The 20,367-nt window shown below is 51.6% G+C and overlaps 2 protein-coding genes and 1 pseudogene across 2 annotated transcripts; 2 read left to right on the forward strand and 1 right to left on the reverse strand.

Annotated features, from left to right (window-relative positions):
* The first annotated feature begins 1,795 nt into the window (after nucleotides 1-1,795).
* On the forward strand, nucleotides 1,796-10,524 carry LOC136525647 (uncharacterized; annotated as a pseudogene).
* Nucleotides 10,525-10,708: 184 nt separating this feature from the next.
* On the forward strand, nucleotides 10,709-13,759 carry LOC136529430 (uncharacterized). Its single transcript, XM_066522504.1, has 8 exons — nucleotides 10,709-11,012; nucleotides 11,108-11,216; nucleotides 11,351-11,477; nucleotides 11,569-11,620; nucleotides 11,716-11,862; nucleotides 11,965-12,076; nucleotides 12,390-12,516; nucleotides 12,598-13,759. The coding sequence occupies exons 1-8, from the start codon at nucleotides 10,824-10,826 to the stop codon at nucleotides 13,052-13,054; spliced, it is 1,320 nt and encodes a 439-aa protein (XP_066378601.1). The 5' UTR covers nucleotides 10,709-10,823; the 3' UTR covers nucleotides 13,055-13,759.
* A 38-nt stretch (nucleotides 13,760-13,797) lies between these two features.
* LOC136529429 (ATPase 6, plasma membrane-type-like) lies at nucleotides 13,798-17,529 on the reverse strand. The gene is made up of 4 exons (XM_066522503.1): nucleotides 17,295-17,529; nucleotides 15,028-17,196; nucleotides 14,565-14,921; nucleotides 13,798-14,417 (listed from the first exon to the last, which is right to left on the reverse strand). The coding sequence occupies exons 1-4, from the start codon at nucleotides 17,337-17,339 to the stop codon at nucleotides 14,415-14,417; spliced, it is 2,574 nt and encodes an 857-aa protein (XP_066378600.1). The 5' UTR covers nucleotides 17,340-17,529; the 3' UTR covers nucleotides 13,798-14,414.
* Nucleotides 17,530-20,367: the final 2,838 nt, after the last annotated feature.

Raw genomic sequence — 20,367 nt, forward strand, 5'->3', positions numbered from 1 at the left:
GCAGGTGAGGCGTCCTGTGGACGGTAGTGCGTGCGCACGGCCGGTGATGGTGTTGGGAGTGTACAGTCTGACAGGTGGGCCTAGACGCCATGTCATCAAAACCGGATTGTCATATCAGCGAAACCACCCCAATAGCAGCTCTGGGTTCAATATCTGGTTTTACAGTTCAGCTTACCTAGTTAGACCTAAATAAGGCGTTACGTAGACTTCTTCCTCCACACGAAGCGCCCCCCAAAATGCCGCGGCTGACGCGAGGCTCATCCTCGAAATTTTTACTTTTTAACTTTTTTTTTAATTTCTCATAAATATATCTCTAGCAAAAAGAATTTAAAAAATAGACCGTACCTCGACGCCCATCGACGCTGACACCGAGGTCGACGCCAGCGTCCTAACGCCGAGCCCTGGACCGGGGCGAACTTACAGGCGCCGAGCATGCAGTTTTGTCAGCTGGCGCGCAAGTACTTCGTGCCGGATCGTCACCGGCACGGCAGGTCACTGTCACCACCGTCTGTGATGGGGAGGGGAGCAGGTAGCGATAGCGACATGGATTCGCTCGCGCACGTCGTCGCTGCACCGCTGCACAGGGGCCGCTTCGCAACATCAATAAATAAAAAATAAAGTGACTAACAACAGCAATGTATCAACTTGTTATTACACACTTCATGCATGATGCATGTAAGCCTCGAACGTACGTACGTGTAAGTTTGTAACCAAGTGCTAATATAAGTACTCTACCCTCTACGGACACATGTACAGGCGTACATCACGACTCCCTTTCTAATTCTCTTCTCACGTCATTCGCTTCGCTGAAAACAAACATCTACGGTTAATAACATTCACAGTGGTACTACAGCTAATAACATCCACGGTGGTCTCGTTCGCTTCGCTGAAAAAACAAACCTAATATTGTTCCAGTTAAAAAAATAAACCGATAAAAACAGATTATAAGAAAAACGAAGAGAACATACAGTACTATCCGTTAAGATCCCTGCACTAGTCCATTAGTACTTTTCAATATGAGAGCTTGGGATCAAACACAACCCACGCTACACGACGCTCGAGGAATGGAATTGCATTCTCGGCGCCAGCGGCGAGCTGCCTGCCACGTTCGCTTCTGCGTCGAGCTAGCGACGTGTGCAACTGCAGCTGGAGACCAGAGCGCAGCGGCGCCATACCTGGCGACGTGCGGCAGGGACGAGCGACCCGCTCCGTGCCCTGCTGATGTGATCACGGGAACGTTTTGCATTTTAAAAACCTTTCGAGCAGCAAGCTGCAGCTCAGTGCGGGCAGGACGCACAGCCCAGAATCTGCACGGATCACGAGGCCTCTATTCGAGTACCAAGGCCTTGATTAGATTAGAGCTAAGAATTAGTATTTAATATTATAGTACTTTCATTTATATTTGATAATTATTGTCCAATCATGGCCTAACTAGACTCAAAAGATTCGTCTCGTAATTTACAATCAAACTGTATAATTAGTTATTTTTTTATCTATATTTAATACTCCATACATGTGTCCAAAAATTTAATATAATAGAGAAAGAGTAAAAAACCTTTGCAACCTAAACAAGGCCCAACCCATTTCTCCTTCGAGCAGCAGGGCAGGGTAGTTGATCCTATTCCGTCGTACTGCCAAGGACGAAGAAATTTGAGAAAACCTTGTGACGAATCGTGTCTCTTCTACAGTCAATCTACTGGAGTAAACATCACTCAACTTCAGCTAAAGTGATTGATTAGTGCTTGGTTTTGGGAACAGAAGATGTGCCGTTCAAAGTGTAGGAGTAGCACGTAGCATGATGATTGATCTCAGGGGAGGATCAGAGTTACAGTTCGGAGTGGCAATTCAGATCAGAGTTACAATTCAGGTCCCACGTAACATGGGGAGAGGCAGCCAACTGCTGGATCGCACAAGGCAGACACGTGAGAAAAATGAAACCGCGTGCTCAGCGTCAACGGCGCCGAGCTCGACGCCAGCATCTACGGCACCGAGCTCAGCGCCAGAGTGACTGGCGTCGAGCTTTCTTCCATGTAAGTTCGCCCTAGCCCAGAGGCTCGGCGTCGACGCCAGCGTCGATGGCGCCGAGTTATGGTCCATTTTCTGAATTCTTTCCAGAGGTCTATTTGTGAGAAACTTTTGAAAAAAAGGCTAGAAAGTAAAAAATTCGGGGCTCATCCTGGACCACGTCCTGGGCGACCCCTCGGTCCCCGCCGCCGTCGACAAGCTCCTCGCCGCGCTCCCCTTCCCCTCCGACCCGACCCCGCGCCTCCGCCGATCCGGTCTCCGAATCCTCTCTCGACACGCTCCAGCTCCTGGCCTCGCTCCCCGCCCCCGCCTCCCCAGTCGCCGCCGCGCACATCGCCGTCGCGGCCTTCATCGCGGCCTCCGCGTCCGACTTCGACGCCACTGCAAGGGCAATCTTCGCGCGCCTCGCGGTCGACGAGGGAGGGTCCCCCGCGCTCGCCTCCGATGAGGTCATCGCCACAGTGGACCAGTTTGAGGCCGCCGTCGGGAACTCATTCTCTCAGACCGTCCTCAGGAGCCTATGGGGCGACCGGTCCGCCACGGAGGAGCGGGTCAGGGAGCTCCTCGCCGCCAAGTGGGCTGCGATTGGGCCGTCGCTGCTCGTTGCGGCGGCTGAGCGGATCATCGGGGATGGGGCCGTCGAGACATGGCGTGCCGCGGATGAGGCCACCCGTGTCAAGTTGCGCATTTTGGGTGAGGATTTTTGTTTTTTGGTGTGTGGTTTCCAGGGCATTGTGGTTTGTTTGATGAGTAAATTTGTTGGTAGCCTCTGGATTGGATGAGTCACGATGCTATAATTTTGCTCATGCCATGGAGCAGAGAAGATAACCTAGATAGTGTACGACAAACACAGATGCAACTCTAAGTTTATATACAAGTAATGTACCCGTTGCACATTGTATATTGCAGCAGCATTGTGATTTGAGTAGATTGCTTTGTCTGTGGTGCAATTCAAGGAACTAGCGTGTAGTGGGGCTTTTATGTCTTTTTAAGTGATATAATATAATAAAAAAAGGGAACATTGAGTTGGGATTTAGAGGTCATATTTGTAAGCGTCAATGTAATCCTGCGTTCAGTTCAGTTTTTGCTTTCGCATTCAGTTAGCGTTGAGCTCGGCCTGGACAATCATATCCGCCCGAGCGCGTCGTTGTAATGGGGCCACGTCGTGGCGTGCATGGCGGAGAGCTGAGGTTAGCTCAGCCGCTCCTTCTTTTTCTCTTTTGGCGGTTAGAAGCTCATGTGTATATGTAGGAGCACCTTAATCAGAAAACCACTGACACGAGTTCGTGCTTGGCACAAAAAGGTTCTTGTGTTCATTCGTTCTTGAATTCACAGCGAGTTTGAGAGCACGCCGGAGAGAGTCCGGCTGACATTTGGCATCAGAGCCGAGATCACGCCGCCGCCATGTCCGACTCTCCGTCCAAGAGGAAGACGGACAAGGGCGACGGCTCCGGCGGGAAGAAGGAGCCTCCGTCGTGCTCGCCACCACGTCGCCGCCGTGGCCGCTCCAACAGTCGCCGCTCTCGCACCCGGCATGGGTCATGCGTCATAGAGCGCATTGTCGAGCGCCCATCTGCGCATGTGCAGTGGCCGATGCTCACGCGTACCAACTACCCTGAGTGGGCGTTGGTCATGGAGGTGAACTTCCAGACGCTGCGCGTCTGGGACGTCGTCGTCAACGGCATCGACGATGACGCGGACGAGGAGGAGTACCATGATGATCGACAGGCGATGGCGGGGTTGCTGTGCTCCGTCTCGTCCGAGCTCTGGAACTCCCTCGCCATCCACCGTACCGTGAAGGAGGCATGGGACACCGTCAGGATCCTCCGGATCGGCGACGAGCACGCGCGAGACGCCAGCGCGCAGCAGCTCCACCGTGACTTTGGCAATCTCTCTTCAAGGAAGGCGAAAGAGTCAGCGACTTCGGCGTCCGGATCACCACGCTCGCCACCAATCTGCGCACCCTCGGCGACAACATCACCGAGCCTGAGGTAGTGAAAAAATGCTGCAGGTGGTGCCGGAGAAGCTGACCCAGGCCGCCGTTTCCATCGAGATGTTCAGTGACCTCAACGCTATCTCACTTGAAGATGTGATCGGACGCCTTTGCGTCTTCGAGGACCGCGCCAAGCCGCAGACCGTGACGGACGCCATGGGGCATCTCCTTCTCACCGAGGAAGATTGGGAGGCGCGCCGCAGGGCTCACCATGACCAAAACAGTGCCAGGCGCGGCGCAGCGTCGAGCTCTGGCGGCAAGCGTGGTGGCCGTGGGCAAGGCCGTGGGCGCGGCAAAGGTGAGGGCGGCAGCTCTGCCTCGCGCGACGGGAAGCAGGCGAGCCCAACTCTGGCAGGGCCATCAGGACCGACCAGTGCAAGCGCTGCGGCAAATACGACCACTGGGCCAAGGATTGCCGCAGCAAGCCCAAGGCGGAGGCCCACGTCGCACAGGTTGAAGAGGACACCGAGCCCACTCTGCTAATGGCCTGCGCCACACTCGTCCCCAACTGGTCTTCCCCACCACGCGCCGCCGTCGCCACTCCGTCGCCACTCGAGCGTCGCCCTCTCCGGATTGTGGAGGGCAAGGTCTTCGCCCAGCTTGATGGCGCCTCCAACCGCGACGACATCCTCTGGTACCTCGACAGCGGGGCCATGAACCATATGTCTGGCTCCCGCGACGCCTTCGTCAACATTGATTCGGGGATCCACGGCTCCATCTGGTTCGGTGATGGCTCGGAGGTCGAAATCGAGGGGGCAGGCACCGTCCTGTTTGAGGGGAAGACTGGCGAGCATCTCCCGCTCATGGGGGTGTACTTCATTCCGAGGCTCACTACTAATATCATCAGCCTCGGCCAGCTCGATGAGGGCGGCTGTGACGTCCACGCCAAGCACGACGTCCTCCGAATCCGCAACGAAAAGGGGCGGCTGATCGCTCGGGTGAAGCGCTCAGCAAACTGCCTATACCTCCTTCGGGTGAAGATCACGTGGCCACTCTGCCTATCTACGCGCGCCAGCGACAGTGCATGGCTGTGGCATGAACGCTATGGCCACCTACACTTTGATGCCCTGCGCAAGCTCGAGGAGGGGGCATGGTGCGAGGGCTTCCCCACGTCAAGAATGTTCATCAGCTCTGCACCGACTGCGTCACCACCAAGCTCAAGCAGAGCTCGTTCCCGTCGCAGGCGAAGCGATGGGCGGAGGGGCTGCTAGACCTGGTCCACGGTGACCTGTGCGGCCCTATCATGCCGGCAACCCCGGAAGCTGTATTTCTTACTATTGGTGGATGACAGAAGCAGGTACATGTGGGTGGCGCTGCTCGCCGCCAAGAGCGATACGCTCGCAGCGGTCAAGAAGTTCCAAGCGCGTGTTGAGGTGGAGACTGGGTGGCACCTGCGCGTACTCAGGACCGACAACGGTGGGGAGTTCACCTCCGTCGAGTTTGAGTCCTACTACGCCGACCGCGGCATCGAACGACAACACACCGCGCCGTACACGCCTCAGCAAAACGGCGTGGTCGAACGGAGGAATCAGACGGTGGTGACCATGGCGCAAAGTCTGCTAAAAGCTCGCGACATGCCGACGACGTTCTGGGGAGAGGCAGTCGCCACCACAGTGTACATTCTGAACTAGGCGCCCACCAAGGTTGTCGATGGCATGACACTGTTCGAAGCCTAGCATGGTCGCAGGCCCGACGTCCACCACCTCCGCACGTTCGGCTGCGTGGCATTCATCAAGGAGACGAGGCCAAACCTGAAGAAGCTCGATGATCGTGGGATGCCAGTCGTCTTCATCGGCTACGAACCCGGCGCCAAGGCGTGGCGCTTCTACAACCTGGCGTCGCGACGCGCCGTGGTGTCACGGGATGCCGTCTTCAACGAGCCCGCAACCTAGACCTGGGAGAGCGAGGACTTGGGTGCTGCAGCGGATTTCGCCATGGAGCAGCACACGCTGGAGCTTTGAGACGGGCAGTACACCGTCGACCCGGCCCCAGGCACTTGGACACCGATCCCCGGCTCCAGTACACCTGCGAGGCGCTCTCCAGCACCAACGCCCGCTATGCCAAGCACACCAGCGCCACTGGAGCCTCCACCGCTAGCCCTAGAGTTAGTGTCTCCTCCATCGGATGTAGAGGAGTACTTGGACGCTGATGCCGACGACGCCGAGCCAAGGTATCAGACCATTGACAATGTCATCGGGGCTGCATCTCCACCGGCCTATGCCGAGCGCCAGGTAGCTGCAGAGCTCCATTTGTAGATAGAGGAGGAGCCCGCTTCTTATGCAGAGGCTGAGAAGCACGCGTGCTGGCGCCGAGCCATGATGGAGGAGATGGAGTCCATCGAAAGCAACAAGATCTGGCGCCTAGTGCCCCTTCCGCCTGGGCATCGACCCATAGGCTTGAAGTGGGTTTACAAGGTGAAAAAGGATGTTGTCGGCGACGTCGTCAAACACAAGGCTCGTCTCGTGGCGAAGGGCTATGTGCAACAGCCCGGGGTGGACTTCGACGAGGTCTTTGCGCCCGTCGCCCACATCGAGTCCGTCCGGCTGCTCCTTGCGCTAGCTGCCCAGGAGGGGTGGCCGGTGCACCATATGGACGTAAAGTCTGCATCCCTGAACGAGGAGCTGGTTGAAGAGGTCTACGTCAGGCAGCCTCCCGACTTCACCGTCGTTGGGCACGAGAACAAGGTGCTGCGCTTGGACAAGGCGCTCTATGGTCTCCGTCAAGCACCGCGCGCGTGGAATGCCAAACTCCACGAGACGCTGGTGGCACTCGGCTTCAGCCACAGCACGTCGGAGCACGCCGTGTACGCCCGCGGCAAGGGAGCATCCCGGCTGTTGGTGGGGGTCTACGTCGATGACCTCATCATCACCGGGAACGACGCCAACGAGATCGCCAAATTCAAGCAGCAGATGTCTTCCAGGTTTAAAATGAGTGACCTTGGCTTGCTCTGTTTTTACCTGGGAATTGAGGTGCAGTAGGGGTGCGATGGGATCAAGCTGCTGCAATCAGCTTATGCGCGCAAGATCCTAGAGCGCGCTGGCATGGAGAGCTGCAATCTGTGCCACACTCTGATGGAGCATCGCCTGAAGCTGTCAAAGGCGAGTACAGTGGCGCCGGTAGACGCGACTGAGTACAGGGGCCTGGTTGGCTGCCTGCGTTACTTGGTGCACACAAGGCCGGATATCTCCTTCGCCGTCGGCTACATCAGCCGATTCATGGAGCACCCCACCGTAGAGCACCTCAACGCGGTGAAGCGTATCTTGCGGTACATTGCAGGGACACTTGATTATGGCTGCCACTACAAGCACGGTGGCCAGGAGCTGAAGCTGTTGGGTTACAGCGACGCCGACATGGGCGGCGACATTGATACAAGGAAGAGCACCACTAGCGTCTTGTTCTTCTACGGCTCCTGTCCAGTGACTTGGCAGTCACAGAAGCAGAATGTCGTCGCTTTGTCCTCTTGCGAAGCTGAGTATATAGCAGGGACGACAGCGGCCTGCCAAGGTGTTTGGTTGTCGCAGCTGCTTGCCGAGTTGAAGAGCAAGGAGCGCACAACCTTCATTCTCAAGATGGATAGCCAATCGGCTATTGCCCTCAGTAAGAATCCTGTCTTCCATGAACGTAGTAAACATATTGATGTGAGGTTCCATTTCATTCGGGAGTGTGTTGGAGACGGGAAACTGGACATTGAACACGTCCGCACTGAGGAGCAGATCGCTGACATTCTTACGAAGCCGCTGGCACGAGAACGGTTCTGTGAACTCCGTGATAAGCTTGGCGTCGTCGAGATCAGCAAGGAACGTCAGGATTAGGGGGTGAAATGTAAGCGTCAATGTAATCCTGCGTTCAGTTCAGTTTTTGCTTTCGCATTCAGTTAGCGTTGAGCTCGGCCTGGACAATCATATCCTCCCGAGCGCGTCGTTGTAATGGGGCCACGTCGTGGCGTGCATGGCGGAGAGCTGAGGTTAGCTCAGCCGCTCCTTCTTTTTCTCTTTTGGCAGTTAGAAGCTCATGTGTATATGTAGGAGCACCTTAATCAGAAAACCGCTGACACGAGTTCGTGCTTGGCACAAAAAGGTTCTTGTGTTCATTCGTTCTTGAATTCACAGCGAGTTTGAGAGCACGCCGGAGAGAGTCCGGCTGACAATATTCATCTTGTTCTAGAAATCTGTTTGCCTTAAAGTGTTATCTCTGAAACAACCATGAGTTGTAGCTATCCTAAACAGGTAATTGGAGTGTACTTGCTAATTTTTCTGCTTCTAGTTTCTTGTTTATCATAGATCAAGCTACATAATTTTAATCTTGTGAATACTTTTGACGGTGTCACTACAATATTTTATTGGCTTTATACCACTCATGTTAGTTATTTTAGTACTCCCTCAGTTCCAAATTTTGACGTTTTGGCTTTTCTACGTACATAGTTTTTGCTATGCACTTCGATATACACTATGTCTAGATACATAGTAAAAGCAATGTATCAGAAAAGCCAAAACGTCTTATAATTTGGAACAGAGTGAGTATCTTTTTGTTTGTTTGCATCTATGTTTCTTATTGATTTTGCAATTCTATGCATTCCATATAGAGCAGTTTGGGTTTCAGATCTTTTGGGCCAGCTCTAGGTCTTTATGTGCATTGTTAGGTGGTTTTACTTTTCTAATTTGTTGTGATTCTGGTGTTCACAAGGTCATGGCCTTCATAGCCTATAATTGATTATATGAAATGAAATTTACAGCTGGGGAAGAAAATACACGTGAGGTTCTCGGCAAACTTGAAGAACCTACCTCCAGTGCAAATCCAATTTCAACACCAGCTGTGGAGAAGGCGATTGACGCGCTCAAAACAAGCTGTGCTGACCTTCACAGTGTTGTGGAGGATCCGCTTCCAGCTGCGAAGGCAATTGCAGATGAGGTATTGGCTGCAAGGTTGGAGAAAGGCGTTAGTTTGAATGCTGAAGAAGTAAGAGGTCAGCCAACAACTTGTGGCACTGCAGGCCCAAGTGCTCCTAATTATAAAGACAAGGGTGCAAGTACAGGTAAACCTCACAACCTTATGGATTGGAACCCAACAGCACGGACCCTTCAGGTGAGCATTTGTTTTTGAAAGAGTTATCTTTGCTTTTGAACTTTGTCCATACTGAACTTGCTTTGATTGTTAAATTGAATTTGTGATTGTAATAACTAGCTTTTGTTTCCATTGTGATTGAAAATGATACCAGTGCCTATATCATATCAATATTTTGCATTAAACATTGTGTGTGTACATTTCATTCATTCCTCTATTGATTGAGTTTTCATTACAAAGACATTGCCAACTTTCTGCTCCTGCCTACATTCCCTATTTTTTCTGCAAAATCTGGATGATATGTGTTGTAAAATATTTTGAGGATATATGCGTTATTGGTAAGATGCTCTGACCATGACAAGAAATAATCAAATGGGGTCACAAAACCTAATAGTTGTAGGATTTTGTTTCGCTTCAGTAAGGTAGCTGCTGAAATTGGATTTTGGATCATGAATGCTCTACTACAGTCCCTCTTTGTGTTACACTCAAACGTAAACTTACTGTAGCCTAATTTAAGCTCAATGAAGATACCTCATAACTTTTTAGTTAGCCCATAGGATAGCTTTATCACAATCGCAAAATGTTAGATTCTGGTCATGTTTCTGAAAAGAAAACACTTGTTTGCAGTGGGAGGAGTCACCTGGCCCTGAGAGTTCAGAATCATCATTACGCAGACCGCACTTGCCTAGCCCAAGGAGAGCACCAGTTTCTCCTTTGCCGCCTTTAGAAAACAAAAATAGGCGTAGAAGGGCAAGGAAGTGGTGCTTGTTGGAAGAAGAAACACTAAGACAGGGGGTTGAACAGTATGTTTTGTCTTGATGTTCAGATATTATCGTTTCAGAACTCAGCTTTCTTGTTCTAAAACACTTGTGTTTAGATTGCTTCTGTTGTATGTTCCTCATCGTCATATTGTGCTTGCTTCATGTGTAGGTATGGTAGTGGCAATTGGAAGGACATTTTAAATAACAATCCTGACTTTTTTATCGGCAGAACACCGGTGGGTACTTCGTTATTACAGTGAAGTTTCTGGGGTTGCCAATCAAGGTACTGACGGGTTGAATGTATGATGTATTGTAGGTGGACTTGAAGGATAAGTGGAGGAATATGATTTACCGATAATGTAACGGAGAAACATGTTGGTGGACAAGTTACTGGAGCCCCTGCTCCTCCTTCGGACAGGACTTCACGCTCTAGAGCACCTTCCATTGGTTTACTAGGGTGAAGTAGCTAGCCTGATACCACTTACCACTGTAGTCGTGATGTATTTAGCGACGTCACCAAGTGAGCACAGCAGACTCCATCGAACTCCAGTTTTGCTAATCTCGGCCAAACTTTATGACAGAATGCTTATCGAGTGGCTGATTCACCGCACAGGTGTATTATGAACTCTATTTTATATTTCTTATATGTATGCTGTCCTCGTTCCTGCATGCTTTGCATTGTAGCTTACTCGTATATGTATACAGTATACATACGTCAACATTATCCTGCGTACTGCTGGATGCTCGACGGCCGGAAAGGCCCAATAAACGGCCCGAACATTGACCTTTTGATGACTGGGCTTCCTGATTCAGTTGTGGAAAATCCAATCAGTCCGTGAAGGGAATCCTACGGGCTGAGAGTGCGCCAGGCCCACCAAATCCTCACCATCCCAGGAGAAAAAAGGAAAATCCTCACCGCCGGCAGCAGGAAGCCAGGAACCGCCGCCGGCAGCTTTCTCGTCAAGCCCGGAGCGCCGGACGCCATGTTGCCCCCGCTTTCTTCGGCTCCTTCCCGTCTGCTCCCCAAGCGAACTGTCGGTTCCGCCACCGCCTCCTCGCCCTCGCCCTCGCCCTCGCCTTCGCCCGCAGGAGGGCACGGCCGCCGCCCCCTGCGCTACGCCGTCCTCGGCGCCGGCTTCGCGGGTCTCTCCGTCGCGTGGCACCTCCTCAAAGTCACCCTCCACTTCCCCTCTTCCTCCTCCCTCCTTGTGTGTACTATGACAAGCAGAATCGGCTGAAACGACACTGTCGCGATTTCAATTTTCAGCATAGCCCGAGGGATTCCCGCGTGTCGGTGGACATCTACGACGAGAACGGGGTCGGGGGAGGCGCGTCGGGCGTCTCAGGAGGGCTTCTCCATCCCTACTCGCCTAAAGGTCTTCCTCCATCGTCTCAACCAAACCATCTGAAAGTCATTGGTTTCGTACCCCACCTATGGCTACTGTGCGAATGGCCTGGTATCCAGCTTAATTCATTTCTGTTATGCGTTTGAATTCTTTGCTAACTACAGTGAAGCTTCTCTGGAGGGGTGCTGAGTTCTGGAAAGAGAGCATGGATCTCCTTCGAAGTGCAGAGCAAGCAAACGGAACCACGGGGTCAGATACAACTAATCAAGATGATAACCTTATCTGGAGAAGGCAATGCATACATCTTTGCAGCTACTGTAATCTGTAGTCCTTTACTTGTCTCCACCTGCTATATATTTAAGGGGAGCTTCTAACTGAGCAGGGGAATTGTACGGCCACATACAACCGAGAAGGCTGCAGACATATTGCTGGAGGTACTGCTGGATTGATTATGCAGATGCACAAAGGTGCTTCTTTTGTGTTTCTTGGCGCATCATTTTAATTGCTTCAACATATATATTCAAGATAGAATGCTCAGAGTTGCCTCGAGAGTTGCAGCCTTCAACTGCTTGATTCTGATGCCGCACAGCTACTAATCCCTGGGCTGTGTACCCCATTTGACTTTGCAGTTTACATGCCACTGGCACTGAACATCAACCCTAAGAAATATCTACAGGTTCTGCATTGCTTCTTGCTTTGTGTCATTGTCACTTGTTTTGCCATTCTCTGTAGCCTGTACCTTGATAAGCAGATGTATTTCTTTCTTGGGTTTGTACAGGCACTGTTCTCTGCATGTCAAAATCTGGCAGATGAAGCATCCTCATTACATAGTGAGCAGAAAAAATTCAAGCTTTACAAGCAACATGTTGATAATCTACACCATTTGGCAGGTAAATTCTGGTAGTATGCAGTGAGAACAATGGATATATTACAATGTTCAGTAACTTGTATTTTCTGTTGTGTCATTATCCTTCACATTTTGGCTTCCAAAATTACCATTTGTATTTTTGGTCGCCGCTTAAGCATTTTAAGTAACGACACTAAATTGAAACTCTAATAGTGTCAGATTACACTTTATCAGTGTGGTACAGAACTAGAAATGTTAATGGATTGCATATATTTGACAGTTTGTATGGCTCTTTGAAGCAATTTCACTGCAGTAAGAACTTTTTTTAATGCCTAAGGCACTTCAAACATGTGCAGGCAATTATGATTCGGTTATCATCTGCCTTGGGGCCAAGGCTCACTCACTTCCTGAACTTGCAAATAAGTTGCCACTTAGGACCTGTAGAGGAGTTATCGCTGAATTTCAGTTGCCATCCAATACAGTGTAAGTAGGTTCTGCATAATGAAAATTTACACTATTAGTTTGGCAAATCTGATTGATGCATATTGCATTTACTTCCCGCAGAGAAGAGTATGGCAGTCAAAGCCCTTCAATCTTATATGATGCATGGCTGGCATTCCAAGGACCACGAACTGTTTCTATTGGGTCAACTTGGCAATGGAAGTCTGAGAACGATTCTTCAACTGTATCTGATGAAGAATCTCTTACAGCAATGGAAGAGTTGCTCCCAAAAGCTTCTGGCGTATATCCAAGAATAAATAAATGGGATTTTGTACGTGCAAGAGCTGGAATACGAGCCATGCCTCCACTTACAGCTAATGGGTCATTGCCGCTTTTGGGTTGTTTGGACGATTTACTAGGCAAGAAGAGCAACTGCACATTTTGGCTAGTTGGTGGACTTGGTGCCAGAGGTCTTCTGTATCATGGTTTAGTTGGAAAGTTGACTGCCAAAGCTATGATTTCCTGTGATGAAAACATAATACCTTCTGAGTTCACGTGCGGGAATGTAATTAAGCCTTAGTGAAAGCTGAGATGTTGTTCAAACTTCAAGCATGCCGTTCTTCATCTGTAGGAAATGGGACCCTTGTAGTGCAAAACCCCTGGTGCAGTGAGCCAGTCACTACTGCATATTGAAATCTGCCCAAGGCATTCCACGTCCATCCATGTAAACTCAAATGCCACCACAACTCTGCAAGTAAGATGATGTTCTACTTCAGATGCCTGACCTTGTGTCCAAAGAATTGTGCCGAGCCTGTATGTTTCTCCTGGTGAACTCAAATGGCAGCGCTGAGGCTTGGTTGAGGTGCAAGTCTCTTTCTGTTCTAGGAAACAATTGGGTGAGTGGAGCAGAGGTCCGTTGACACATGTTCCTATACTTTCATATTACTCTCAGATCCCTTTGTGTTTCGTTTTCTAATTTCTTATGTATTTCCTACTGTTAGTTGAATCGTCACTTCTGTAAACCTCTCAAAGGTTATGAGTTTTGCATGAGTAGAGTATTCAGATCAGTAAAGTATTCTGGCATTCACTAACCAGTCAGATGAGATAGTGAGGTTGGTACTTTCAAACTAGGAACCATTTAGCATTTACCATGTTTGATGCTAGTTTCTCTTGATTTAATTGATTCGGAATTGTAAGAAGTATTTTAAAATGTAGGTGAATGATTAGTCATCCATTGGCTAATGGACTTGTGATACACTTCAACTTTACCCATAACTAGAAATCAGTGAAGCAAACAAAAAACAATGGCTGACAGTATGATGATTAGATGAACAGAACTAAGTATATTGTATGGATGTTACACCTCAGCATCCGCGTACCGTTGTATAGTGTATAGCTGTACAATTTAGAATTAAGAACACAACAATACGTAGGTACATATTCACTTGATCAGAGAGTTAACAAAAAGTTCTTGCCGCCCCAAAACCCACATAAAGTACACCTAAGGAAACGAAGAACACGGGACTCCCCCTCCGGCCACCGCTGGACGCCGTCGGTCGCGCGGTGTAGCTTTACGGAATGGTATCGGTGCTGATCCCCTTCTGCTAGCTTCACCACCGATTCGACGCGCCTCTTGAGTGTCTGCAGCTCCACAAGTCTGCAGGCACCAAGAAGACCGGCGAGATCAGCGGCGCTAGAGATGGTGGGCTAGTCGCCGGAGAAGACGGTAGCTACGTGTACCTTGCGACCTTGGCGGGCCTGCTCGATGAGCTCGGACTGCTAGTCCTTGCTGCCTAGAAGGTCGGAGGAGGAGGAGGAGGTGGCGAGCTGGTTCTGGCCGTGGAGTGCCCTCTGCTCTACCGCCCACTGTGCCTCGCGCTCGCCCTCGCCGCAGTCCTTGTTCGTGAACGCCGTCCGCGCGAGACAAGCACCCAGACGTATCACTGGAGACGACACGACACAGACAGAGAGTCAGAGAGACAATCCATGGCAAGGCAACCGATCAAGACTACGTCATCGTCAGCTCAAGATCAAGGCAGAGTAGACGACGACAACAGTGGAGCAGTTTGAGTGAGAGTGGCCAAGCTTGCCTTGTTCTGGACGTTGTTGCCCGTGGCCTTGCCTCTGAGCGCGGCGCGGATCATGAACTTGAGGACGTCGAGCGGGATGTAGGTGACGACGCTGAAGATCCAGATGGCGCCGCCCCACGCCCAGCCGATCCCCTGCATGCGGCAGAAGTCCCAGTTGGCGTACACTGCGATGCACGTCGCCACCAGCTGGGCGGCGAAGAAGGCGAAGAGCAGGAGGAAGCCCGGCCGCTCCACGAAGGACCAGCTCCGGGACCGCGTCACGAAGATGAGCGCCTGGCTGATGATGCTCACTTGGAGGTACAGCGCCGCCATCAGCTCCCTGTCGTTCTCCTTGATCGACATCACGCCGAACACGTCCTGGGCATCGCATGGAAATGGAATGGCTGCTGGGTGAGCGAGCTTGCTACCAGTGAAAGGACCGTCCTGGATAATGGACCTGGCAATAGCAGTGGGGTAGGTGTACCGTGAAGAAGTCGGTGTCGTGGGCGAGGTAGAAGAAGACGGCGGTGACGATGGCCATGTAGGTGCCGAGCACGATGCCGGTGGCGAAGATTTCGTCGAGCTTCCACGAGTCAGGGGTGGGCGACGGCTTCACGCGGTCCTTGGAGATGGTCATGATGGTGCCGTCGTTGAGGATGGCGATGATGAGCACCATGAAGGGCGCGAAGTCGAACTTCCAGATGAGCGCGATGAGGAGGAAGCCCAGCACGATGCGGATGGTGATGGACACGGCGTAGATGGTGTAGTTCTTCATGCGCTGGAAGATGGAGCGGCTCGTCAGCACGGCGCTCACGATCACGCTCAGCCCGGGCTCCGTCAGCACGATGTCCGACGCGCTCCGGGCCGCGTCCGTCGCGTCGTCCACGGCGATGCCGATGTCCGCCTTCTTCAGCGCCGGCGCGTCGTTCACGCCGTCCCCGGTCATGCCGCAGATGTGGTTCCTGTCCTGGAGCCGCTTCACGATCTCGTACTTGTGCTCGGGGAAGACCCCCGCGAAGCCGTCGGCCTTCTCGATGAGCTCGTCGATGTGCATGCCGTTCACCGTGCTGTTCTTGTCGCCCAGGAGCGTGGTGGAGGGGTACATGTTAGTGCCCATGCCGAGCCGGCGGCCGGTCTCCTTGCCGATGGCGAGCTGGTCACCGGTGATCATCTTCACGTTGACGCCCAGGTGGAGCGCGCGGCGGATGGTCTCCGCGCTGTCGTGTCTCGGCGGGTCGAACAGGGGCAGGAGGCCGATGAATTGCCACGGGTCGCCGGCGCTCTCCTTGCTCTTCTCCGGCACCTGCTGGTAAGACACGCCGAGCGACCGGAGGCCGCGGTCGGCGTACCCGTCGATCAAGGCATGGACCTTCTTCTCGGCCTCGGCGCCCATGTTGCAGAGCTCGATGATCTGCTCGGGAGCACCCTTGCTGACCCTGTGCCAGTCGCCATTGCCGTCGATGTAGGTGATGGCCGTGCGCTTCTCGACCGGGTTAAAGGGGAGGAAGTGGACTTCCTGGATGCCAGCGCGGGCCTCCTTGGGGTCGGCGAGCATGTTTACGATACAGGTGTCGATGGCGTCCTGGTTCTCGACGCGGGAGGCCCTCGCGGCGTAGAGGAGCACCATGTCCTTGTCGACGCCCTTGGAGTACACCTCGATGAGGGACTTGTCGACGGTGAGCTTGTTGAGGGTGAGGGTGCCGGTCTTGTCGCTGCAGAGCATGTCCATGCCGGCCATCTCCTCGATGGCCGTCATGCGCTTGGTGATGGCCCCCTGCTGTGACAGGCGGTGGGAGCCGATGGCCATGGTGACCGAGAGCACGGTGGGCATGGCGATGGGGATGCCGCCGATGAGCAGCACGAGGAGGTTGTCGATGCCATCGCGGTAGGCGCGGTGCTGGATCGGGTACATGACGACGACCTCGACCAGCATGCCGGCGGCGATGGAGATGATGCAGAAGTTGCCGATGGCCGTGAGCACCTGCTGGAAGTGGCCGACGTTGTTGGTGCTGTCGACGAGGTGCGCCGCCTTGCCGAAGAAGGTGCGCACGCCGGTGGCGATGACGACGGCCTCTATCTCTCCCTGCTTCACCGTGGAGCCCGAGAACACCTCCTGCCCAGGGTGCTTGTTCACAGGGAGCGACTCGCCGGTGAGCGCCGACTGGTCGATCTTGAGCGGGTCGCCCTCGAGCAGCCTCGCGTCGGCGGGGATGATGTCGCCGAGCTTGATGCTGATGATGTCACCGGGCACGAGGATCGACGCGTCCTGCTCCTCCCAACTGCCGTCCCTCAGCAGCTTGGTCTTGGGCGCCAGCCCGGCCATGAGCGCCGCGGCGGCGTTCCCGGCGTTGGCCTCCTCGATGTAACTGATGGTGGAGTTGATAAAGAGCAGCGAGACGATCCCGACGAAGTCCTGCCAGTCGGGCGGCCTGCCGCCGCCGTTGGCGAGCGCGATGGCCATGATGGCCGCCATCTCCATGACCCACGAGAGCGGGTTCCACATGAAGCCCAGGAACTTGAGCAGGTTGTTCTCCTTCTTCTCCTCCAGCTTGTTGGGTCCGAATGTCCTGAGCCGGTTCTCGCCCTCCGTGCTGGACAGCCCCTTGCGGTCGCATTTCAGCGTCTTGAACACCTCCTCCACCGGAATCTTGGACTGCAATTCCCAAAGCCATCAAGCTAGCATCAGTGCGCGCGCGGCGCGTCACGTGTGACGGTGGTCAACAAGGACGGTGATCGCGGCTGCGCACGTACCAGATTGACGTCCCCGCCTATGGTCTCCGGGGAGATGGACGCCATGGTTGCTTCTTTTTCTTGTTTTCTTTTATTGGAGTGCGTGCGGGGAGCCTCGTTCAAGCCAAAGGGGCGGGCGCCGTCCGGCCGGTCACGAGCTCACCGCGCCAGGGGCGGAGGTCTTCGGAGCGCACGGAGGGAGGGCGGGGCACGCAACCGGCTGCCTGCCTCTGCCTCTCTCTCTCCGTGGATGGGCGAAGACGGCATTGGCCGTTACACGGGCGCGGCCGCCTTATAGGGAGCAGCGGGCGCGGGCGGTGCCCCCGCGACACCGAGCTCTTTTTTTGGCTGCCCGTGCCCGGCCTTCGTGGAGCGCCTCTGGTTCGCGGCTTCGTCTCGGCGTGCGCTGGCTCCGAGTGCGCGGGCCTCGAGGCGTTCCGGGCGTGCGGGGAGGAGGCGACACGCGGAAATACCAAACCGCGACGCCATGCGGCCGCATACGCTATCCTGCCATCGTAGTGGTCAACTCCTGTAGTTAGAGCATCACCAACTACTCCGTATGTTCAGAGAACTGTCCAAAAGGCATGGTTTTTAGGCAGTCCCGGTTAGTTTCTATAGACACTATATATATATATATATATAAACCATGGTTTTAATGGAATATTTTTTTATCCAATCACATACATTATTTCTCCATTCTCTATCAATCACATCCCTTCATGTCTTAATTCTCGTGTAGACATGGTTTCTAATTTAGACCCGGTTTCTAAGTTTTTTACTCTCTCTCTTCAATAACTATCTTGTCACGTCAGCAAACCGCTTAGATGATAGTACAATTAATATCCCTAGAAATTATGGTGGTTTCTGTATTGAGAGTGCCCTTAGTTGTCTCAAAAAAGGCATTTTTTTTAGTTCTTTGCAAAAAACTATTGGAGGAAAATAAAACTTTTCCTCGGACAGTAGTCCTATTTTTTTGTTTCCACATAAACTGACTCATGGATTCTGATACAAAAATGCTATACAACACTCGAGTATTTTAGAACAATCCAACACTCGTTTTTTCTTTTCTCTTTTCTTTCTCTCCAATATTCGATGTGACATAAATTTTAGGAGCGACTAAAGAATGGGGATGTTTGGTTCTTTAGTCGCTCCTAAAATTTATGTCACATCGAATGTTTAGATACTAATAAAGAGCATTAAATATAGATTAATTACAAAACCAATTACATAGATAAAAACTAATTTACAAGACGATTTGTTTAAGCTTAATTAATATGTTATTAGCACATATTTACTGCAACACCACGTTGTCAAATCATAGACCAATTAGGCTTAAAAGATTCGTCTCGTAAATTAGTCATAAATTATATAATTAATTTTGTAATTAGTCTATATTTAATACTCCGTACATGTGTCCAAATATTCGATGTGACAGAAATTTTAGACGCCCCTGTAGAAACCAAACACCCCCATAATTCAAGTAAGCAGCAACACCTCTACTGATTCACAGCTTTTTCTATGGAAAAATAGGTCAGGAGTTAATACTATTTAAATAGCATCATAGATTTTGTCGCATGAGCTCCAGCAGCCAAGAAATAACATCCAATGTATAATTCAACAGCTCCATGGTCGTACTCGTGTAACGAAGGGTAACAAGTGTACACATACAGCAACCAACTCGACTAACAGGTTTCTGATCTAAATACACACATATAACCAAGCAATATAATTCCATTAGGAATCTTGACAGAAACTACTGAACTATAATGCCAGATCATATATCAACATTGGGAAGAATGCTCTTACTATCATAGAGTATAACTCGTACAAACAACCAGCACAGAGCATTTGTTACTATAACTAGATACTACAACATTTTTACAAGAAATCCAGGAGGATACACAGTCCAAATTCTGAAATTTTGAGTAAGGAATCCAGGAGGATACAAACAATTCGACTGAAACGGACCGGCCATGGAGCTTTCTGCTCACCATGAATTGCAAACAACTGTAATGATACTTAACACTATTCACATGCCTACAGCATGCTACCAAATAAAGGCATTCAAATTATGTCAAAATTAGCATATCAAATGCATACCAAATCACGTCACGAGTAACCCAACCTAAATCATAGAAAAGTGTTGAAACCAGGCAGTTAAGTGAGGAATGGACAACCATGCACAACCAGAGAAGCATAGCAAACTGGCAAAATAATCGGCTACAGATCAACTGATTAAGGCACTGCAGGTTAAATAAATTCAGCATAGCATAAAAGCGGTTCTTTAACCATCAGACAAACATGATATTCTCAGTATGCTACAGCAAGCACAACTGATAAGATCCATTTAACACAAGCAAAATCTTAAACAAGAACTTCCTAGCTTCAGAGCCCTATCCTCCCCAAGCATCGTTGGCCAGCATCTCTTCCACCGCTCAGAAGCCGAGCTTGGTGCGGCGCCAGTGCCTGCGCTTGGCGTTGTACCTGACACACAAAACAAGAAAAAAAAGGAACAAATGAGCGACGGAAGCACGGGACACCTAGCGAAACAGGACGAAGGCCAGGACGAAGGTGCTGAGGCCAACGAACCTGATGGTGTTGTCGGTGCGCATGCGGATCCAGTAGGGGATGGGGCGGTTCTGGCGCATCTTCTTGGCCAGCTTCTTCTTGATCCGGAAGGTCTTGTGGGACGGCTGCGCGGGGACGCAACGCAACACGACGGGACAAAGCGTAAGATCGACGAGGAACACCACGACTAACCCATGAATCCGAGACCTTAAGCGCAAAGGTCGGAGATACGTACCATGGCAGCGGCGGCGCGCGAAGACGACGGAAGCAGCGGCGGCGGCGGCTGAGGAAACCCTTCTATGGGAGAGATCGAGAGGACGGAGGCCGCTAGGGCTTTTATCGGGGACTCACGAGTGGAATGGGCTGGATGGGCTCGGGATACTTGGGCTTTGCTAACGCGAGGGAGATGGGGCTTGTATATATCCTATACAAAAGCCAGCCATACCCTCAAGCTCTAAAACCAGACATACCGTTTCCCTATAAAAAAACATACCGTTTCTTCGTAAGGTTTTTAAACAACGAAAAT

This window comes from Miscanthus floridulus, chromosome 19 (genome assembly GCF_019320115.1).
Source record: "Miscanthus floridulus cultivar M001 chromosome 19, ASM1932011v1, whole genome shotgun sequence".
Lineage (NCBI taxonomy): Eukaryota > Viridiplantae > Streptophyta > Magnoliopsida > Poales > Poaceae > Miscanthus > Miscanthus floridulus.

Coding starts and splice junctions, on each gene's coding strand:
- LOC136529430 (XM_066522504.1), top strand. CDS start 10,824: ATGTTGCCCCCGCTTTCTTCGGCTCCTTCCCGTCTGCTCCCCAAGCGA. Junction 11,621..11,715: donor CTGCAGACATATTGCTGGAG/GTACTGCTGGAT, acceptor TATTCAAGATAG/AATGCTCAGAGTTGCCTCGA. Junction 11,863..11,964: donor ACCCTAAGAAATATCTACAG/GTTCTGCATTGC, acceptor GGGTTTGTACAG/GCACTGTTCTCTGCATGTCA.
- LOC136529429 (XM_066522503.1), bottom strand. CDS start 17,339: ATGGCGTCCATCTCCCCGGAGACCATAGGCGGGGACGTCAATCTG. Junction 17,197..17,294: donor TAGGCGGGGACGTCAATCTG/GTACGTGCGCAG, acceptor TGGGAATTGCAG/TCCAAGATTCCGGTGGAGGA. Junction 14,922..15,027: donor ACGACACCGACTTCTTCACG/GTACACCTACCC, acceptor TGCGATGCCCAG/GACGTGTTCGGCGTGATGTC.